General features: G+C 45.7%; 1 protein-coding gene across 1 annotated transcript; it reads left to right on the top strand.

Annotated features, from left to right (window-relative positions):
- Nucleotides 1–202: 202 nt before the first annotated feature.
- LOC133564570 (natterin-3-like) lies at nt 203–4718 on the top strand. The gene is made up of 3 exons (XM_061918988.1): nt 203–400; nt 492–575; nt 3580–4718. The coding sequence occupies exons 1-3, from the start codon at nt 307–309 to the stop codon at nt 4653–4655; spliced, it is 1254 nt and encodes a 417-aa protein (XP_061774972.1). The 5' UTR covers nt 203–306; the 3' UTR covers nt 4656–4718.
- The last annotated feature ends 2640 nt before the right edge of the window (nt 4719–7358 follow it).

The raw sequence follows: 7358 nt of genomic DNA, 5'->3' as shown, positions 1-7358 counted from the left end.
CAGTATTAGCAATATTGACATATAAAACACACATTTTTTCCAGGTTTTCGCAGGGCACGTTAAAATGAAGTGGGGCCGCAGATTTAGGCCTTAAGTTTGATCTAATCAGCAGAATATGACATTGTTGGACTGCATTATTTCAGAGAGAAAGCGAAGAGAAGTCAGAGAACAGTTTGTTTGATCAAAGTTTTAAGAGGAGGTCAAAGTCGGAGCGGGGAGAGAAGAGTACACATTGTTGACCGCTACAGAAAGTCCATCACAGACCCGTTTGAACGCTCGCTGAGTGTGTTTTGGGACCCAAACAGGATGAAGCCGTCGGTTCTGCTGCTGCTGCTGGCACTGACCTTGGCCCTACAGCCGGACTGCGAAGACCAGGACCCGTCTTCCACCGATTTACCAGGTTTTGTTCTGGAAGAACGTTTCATCAACTTGTCCTCTGGTTCCCAGACCAGGACGACTGATCGATGTGTCTTTTTGTGTTCGACTCCAAGGCACGTTTGTGGGGAAGTATTCCAAGTGTGCCCTGTCCATGTTTTCCACGTGGCTGGCTCAACTAGCGCCGAGGAACGACTCCCGTAGGTGGACACGAGTCCTTCGTGGTCACTTTGCTGATTTGTGTCTTTATTTTCTGTCGGTACTTTGCATGCTTTGTCTGTGTCTCACTGTATGCTGTCCTTTTGCATTGATTGATTGATTGATACTTTTATTAGTAGATTGCACAGTACAGTACATATTCCGTACAATTGACCACTAAATGGTAACACCCCAATAAGTTTTTCAACTTGTTTAAGTCGGGGTCCACGTTAATCAATTCATGGTACAAATATATACTATCAACATAATACAGTCATCACACAAGTTAATCATCATAGTATGTACATTGAATTATTTACATTATTTACAATCCGGGGGGTGGGATGAGGAGCTTTGGTTGATATCAGAACTTCAGTCATCAACAATTGCATCAACAGAGAAATGTGGACATTGAAACAGTGTAGGTCTTATTTAGTAGGATATGTACAGCCAGCAGAGAGCATAGTGAGTTCAGATAGGATAAGAACAAGTATATACATTAGAAGTACAGTAGAAGCATTTAAGTCTCATCTTAAAACTCATCTGTATACTCTAGCCTTTAAATAGACCTCCTTTTTAGACCAGTTGATCTGCCGCTTCTTTTCTTTCTCCTATGTCCCCCCCTCCCTTGTGGAGGGGGTCCGGTCCGATGACCATGGATGAAGTACTGACTGTCCAGAGTCGAGACCCAGGATGGACCGCTCGTCGGGACCCAGGATGGACCGCTCGCCTGTATCGGTTGGGGACATCTCTACGCTGCTGATCCGCTTGAGATGGTTTCCTGTGGACGGGACTCTCACTGCTGTCTTGGAGCCACTATGGATTGAACTTTCACAGTATCATGTTAGACCCGCTCGACATCCATTGCTTTCGGTCCCCTAGAGGGGGGGGGGGGGGGGGGGGGGGGTTGCCCACATCTGAGGTCCTCTCCAAGGTTTCTCATAGTCAGCATTGTCACTGGCGTCCCACTGAATGTGAATTCTCCCTGCCCACTGGGTGTGAGTTTTCCTTGCCCTTTTGTGGGTTCTTCCGAGGATGTTGTAGTCGTAATGATTTGTGCAGTCCTTTGAGACATTTGTGATTTGGGGCTATATAAATAAACATTGATTGATTGATTGATTTGAGTTGTTGATAATCCGGGGAGATGGGATGTGAATGGAGGAGGGTATTAGTAAAGTGTTGAAGTTGCCTGGAGGTGTTGTTTTCGAGCGGTTTTGAAGGAATATAGAGATGCACTTACTTTTATACCTGTTGGGAGTGCATTCCACATTGATGTGGCATAGAAAGAGAATGAGTTAAGACCTTTGTTAGATCGGAATCTGGGTTTAACGTGGTTTGTGGAGCTCCCCCTGGTGTTGTGGTTATGGCGCTCATTTACGTTAAGGAAGTAATTTGACATGTACTTCGGTATCAAGGAGGTGTGGCGGATTTTATTGTATTGTACTGTATGTCCCGGCAAGAAATCTGCGTTCAAAAGACTCCGGCTTATTAGTGATTCCTAGAGCTCAAAAAAAGTCTGCGGGCTATAGAGCGTTTTCCGTTCGGGCTCCAGTACTCTGGAATGCCCTCCCGGTAACAGTTCGAGATGCTACCTCAGTAGAAGCATTTAAGTCTCATCTTAAAACTCATCTGTATACTCTAGCCTTTAAATAGACCTCCTTTTTAGACCAGTTGATCTGCCGCTTCTTTTCTTTCTCCTATGTCCCCCCCTCCCTTGTGGAGGGGGTCCGGTCCGATGACCATGGATGAAGTACTGACTGTCCAGAGTCGAGACCCAGGATGGACCGCTCGTCGGGACCCAGGATGGACCGCTCGCCTGTATCGGTTGGGGACATCTCTACGCTGCTGATCCGCTTGAGATGGTTTCCTGTGGACGGGACTCTCACTGCTGTCTTGGAGCCACTATGGATTGAACTTTCACAGTATCATGTTAGACCCGCTCGACATCCATTGCTTTCGGTCCCCTAGAGGGGGGGGGGGGGGGGTTGCCCACATCTGAGGTCCTCTCCAAGGTTTCTCATAGTCAGCATTGTCACTGGCGTCCCACTGAATGTGAATTCTCCCTGCCCACTGGGTGTGAGTTTTCCTTGCCCTTTTGTGGGTTCTTCCGAGGATGTTGTAGTCGTAATGATTTGTGCAGTCCTTTGAGACATTTGTGATTTGGGGCTATATAAATAAACATTGATTGATTGATTGATTGATTTTATAGACTAGGCTCAGTGCAAGTTGTTTTACTCTGTCCTCCACCCTGAGCCAGCCCACTTTGGAGAAGTGGGTTGGATTGAGGTGTGATCTGGGGTGGAGGTCTAAAAGTAACCGGACTAGCTTATTCTGGGATGTTTGGAGTCTAGATTTGAGGGTTTTGGAGGTGCTCGGGTACCAGGAGGTGCAAGCGTAATCGAAGAAGGGTTGAATCAATCAATCAATCAATCAATGTTTACTTATATAGCCCTAAATCACTAGTGTCTCAAAGGGCTGCACAAACCACCACGACATCCTCGGTAGGCCCACATAAGGGCAAGGAAAACTCACACCCAGTGGGACGTCGGTGACAATGATGACCCAGTGGGACGTCGGTGACAATGATGACTATGAGAACCTTAGAGAGGAGGAAAGCAATGGATGTCGAGCGGGTCTAACATGATACTGTGAAAGTTCAATCCACAATGGATCCAACACAGTCGCGAGAGTCCAGTCCAAAGCGGATCCAACACAGCAGCAAGAGTCCCGTTCACAGCGGAGCCAGCAGGAAACCATCCCAAGCGGAGGCGGATCAGAATGAGAGTTCCCGCTAGAATCCTCAAGGTGCTTTTGTTGACCAGAGAGGAGAACCATGAATTGATTAACGTGGACCCCGACTTAAACAAATTATTCGGGTGTTACCATTTAGTGGTCAATTGTACGGAATATGTACTGAACTGTGCAATCTACTAATAAAAGTATCAATCAATCAATCAATCAAATCAAGCGCGTGGACTTGACGTCTCTCTTGTGTCCCTCACCCAGCTCCCTCTTTAAATCCAGCTCTGAAGAACCATCACCCTGAAGTACCGCCTGCTACAAAGCCTCTAAGGTTCCCTCCACCAGTGATGAGGCTAACGGCCGACTCCGATTCTTTCAATTTTGACGAAAGCAACCTAGAGTGGAGGACCACATATGAGACCGTGTTCGAAGGATCTGTGTCCATCTACAACAGCTACGCTAAACGTGTGGACTACATCTGCAAAGTTGACTGCAATGCGGGCTATTACAACCCCGAAAGTGGTAGCGCGTGCGTCTTCTCCAAAAACGGGTACGGGTACAGCCAGTCGCCGTTCGAGCTGCTGGTCAACAAAGACAACTTCGAGATCTTACAGTGGAAGCAAGGCTCCAAAGGTTTTGTGACCCCATTTTCTGTTAAGACCTGCCAAAACGAAGACATATACGTTGGCAAGAACATGTATGGTTTGGGGAAAGTGAAGGTGAGTGATAAGGTTTTCTACCTTGCCTGGGGAAGCACTGAGTACTGGTACCCTGACTACCAGTTCCTGGAAGTGAAGAAAGACGTAAGGAAAGAGCACCTGATGAAAATGACGTACCACACAGAGGGCATCACTCCCGTGGTGTATCCCCCTGAGATCCTGCACAAGGACACAGTCTCCAACTACCACTGCCAGCCCATCAAACGTACGTCCACTCTGTCAAAGAGCATCTCGACAGCCAGCAAGTGGGACACCGCCTTCTCCTTCTCGGCGGGAGTCGGCACCACAATCCAAACCGGAATACCCTTTATCATTGAAGGAAAGATTCAGTTTAGGGCTTCTGTGAGCTACAAGTTGGTCAAAGGCACCACTCATACCGAAATCACCACCCACTCTCTTTCTGTGGACACCACGGTCCAAGCCGGCTACTCGTGCACCATCACCATGCGGGGAAAGAAGTACGGCTTGGACATCCCATACACGGCGCGCCTCAAACGTACCTACAGTGACGGAGAGACCACGTGGACCAGCGTCACTGGTACGTACAGGAGCATCCAGATCTCAGAAATCCAGGCTGTGGTGGACCGCTGTGAACGAATGCCTAATTTCAAGCCTTGTTAAGCACTCGTGCGGTGTTATCATGTCCGGCTGCAATAAAACTACTAAAGAAAAACCGGTAATTTGTCTGTTGATGTCACGGAAGCCGGGCAGTGTGGATGTGCAACTACGCTGGTCAACGTCACTCTAAACCAGGGGCGTCAAACTCAAATACAGAGCGGGCCAAAATTTAAAACTGAACAAAGCCGCGGGCCGAGGTTGAACAAATTGACCCTTTAATAGGGACCCAAACAAGTTTTGCATTGAATATTGCACTTGAGACCGGAGAAAAGCCCCGAAGACAGTTTCAAATAATAATTAAAGCTGCAAGCAGCGTTGGTCGGGTCCGCTTTGGCTGCTGGCCACCCAACCCAAGCCCTGACCTACATAGAGGATTTTGTTTCATGTCTGTATGAAATTCTTAACAGAAATTACAAGCAGTTTTGTCTGGGTTTTTATGTAGGGGGCGCTGAAAAGCAATTAAAATTTTTGGGGTTTGGTTTTTTTATCAGATGGCAATTTTTGCCAGTCCTGATGTGTGTGTGAAATTTGGTGAGTTTCGAAGCATGTTAAGGGGGTCAAATTACAGATTGGCGTTTCTGGATGTTGTTGATAAATAGCTTTTGCTTGGCATAGTCGAGCTTTAACTTGCACTTTGAATCATTTTAAGGGGGTCAAATTACAGCTAAAAGTAGCAAAAATTACGTTTTTTAGGAGACTTTGCGTAGGGGTTCTTTGAAGGCGCGTAAAATCAAAACCGTAGTAGTAATCAAAACTCTGTGAATAACTTTTAATCAGAAAGGTTCAAACTCTGTCCTGTGTGAGTTTGAAGCACTCAGAGGACATAATGTTTGAAAAAAGGTGATGGGTTTTTACAAAACTTTTATTTTGAAGGGGTAATTTTTAACTTCCTGTTGATTTTTGCTGCAGGATGTCAATTATTAAAATGTAGGTCTAAGTGAGACCTACATTAAGGTTTTTGTTTCATGTCTGTCCGACATTCCTACCGGAAGTTACACGCAGTTTTATCTGTTTTCTCTTCCTAGGAGCAGTTTTTTCTGTGTTTTATTCAAAAATTGCGATAGAGCGCAATTTTGAGTTTTGGGGTTTGGTTTTTTCACTAGATCACAATTGTTGCCAGTCCGGATGTGTGTGCCAAGTTTGGTGAGTTTTGAAGCATTTTAAGGAGGTCAAATTTCAGCTCAAAGAGAAAAAAACAGATTTTTTTGCGAAAATTTAGTTTTGAAGGGGTTTTTGCCAACTTCCTGTTGATTTTTGCTATAGAAGTTTCTAATTGGAAATGTAGGTCTAAGTCAGACCTACATAGAGGTTTTTGTTTCATGTCTCTACGACATTCCTAACGGAAGTTACAAGCAGTCCGTTTTTTTTTCCCTAGGAGGCGCTTGCGCGCAATTTTGATTTTTGGGGTTTGGTTGCTTAATAAGTTGGGAAGGTTTGCCATACCGACCTGTGTGTCAAATTTGGTGAGTTTTGAACCATGTTAAGGGGGTCAAATTACAGCGCGTAGGTGCGGAATAAAGAATAATAATAATAATAAAACGTTACAGTTTCAACAAGGGTCCTTTGACCCATTGCAAAAGGAGTCCTTTTGCAATGGGCCTGGCGGACCCTAATAATTTAAAAATATCAATGGCATATCAAATGAAATAAAAACACAAATTTAATGCCTTTTTTAGGCGGCGGGTTTGAGTTGGGGCGGGGTTTGGTGGTAGCGGGGGTGTATATTGTAGCGTCCCGGAAGAGTTAGTGATGCAAGGGATCCTGGATATTTGTCCGGTTGTGTTTATGTTGTGTTACGGTGCGGATGTTCTCTCGAAATGTGTTTGTCATTCTTGTTTGCTGTGGGTTCACAGTGTGGCGCATATTTGTAACAGTGTTAACCTTGTTTATACGGCCACCCTCAGTGTGACCTGTATGGATGTTGACCAAGTATGCCTTGCATACACTAGTGTGTGTGTATGAGCCGCATATATTATGTGAGTGGGCCGGCACGGTGTTTTTATGGAAGAAAAGCGGACGTGGCGACATGTAGAGAACGCCAAAAGCAGTGCTTTTACGGCCCGCCCCCAATATTATTGTCCGGGTGGAAATCGGGAGAAATTCGGGAGGGGCACTGAACTTCGGGAGTCTCCCGGGAAAATTGGGAGGGTTGACGAGTATGAGTATTAGCGGGGAATGTGGTGTTACGCCGGCGGGCCAGCTCTAATGTTAATTTGATATTGCCTCAAGGGCCAAATGAAATTACACGGGGGCCAGAGTTTGACACCCATGCTCTATGACAGGGGTGTCGAACTCAAATACAGAGTGGGCCAAAATTTTAAACAGAACAAAGCCACGGCCAAGGTTGAACAAATTAACCTTTTAATAGGGACCTGCGGGGTTTGAGGGTAGCAGGGGGGTATATATTGTAGCTTCCCGGAAGAGTTAGTGCTGCAAGGGGTTCTGGGTATTTTCTTCTGTTGCGTTACGGTGCGGGTGTTCTCCCGAAATGTGTTTGTCATTATTATTTGGTGTGGGTTCACAGTGTGGCGCATATTTGTAACAGTGTTAACCTTCTTTATACGGGCCAGAGTTTGACACCCATGCTCTTTGATATCTGAAGACCTCGCGCTGCAGCTCGAGCTGACAGCAGGGACTTTTAGCTCGATGTTTATTAATATTATTATTATTATTATCATCTATTTAATTTGCTTTACCTTCGTTTTA

This window comes from Nerophis ophidion, linkage group LG01 (assembly GCF_033978795.1).
Source record: "Nerophis ophidion isolate RoL-2023_Sa linkage group LG01, RoL_Noph_v1.0, whole genome shotgun sequence".
Taxonomy (NCBI): domain Eukaryota; kingdom Metazoa; phylum Chordata; class Actinopteri; order Syngnathiformes; family Syngnathidae; genus Nerophis; species Nerophis ophidion.
This window is presented reverse-complemented; position numbering and strand designations above follow the sequence as displayed.

Excerpts from the sequence above, each read along its gene's own strand:
- LOC133564570 (XM_061918988.1), top strand. The coding sequence starts at position 307 with ATGAAGCCGTCGGTTCTGCTGCTGCTGCTGGCACTGACCTTGGCCCTA. Across the intron at positions 401-491 it reads GTCTTCCACCGATTTACCAG|GCACGTTTGTGGGGAAGTAT; the intron begins GTTTTGTTCTGG and ends TTCGACTCCAAG. Across the intron at positions 576-3,579 it reads AGCGCCGAGGAACGACTCCC|CTCCCTCTTTAAATCCAGCT; the intron begins GTAGGTGGACAC and ends TCCCTCACCCAG.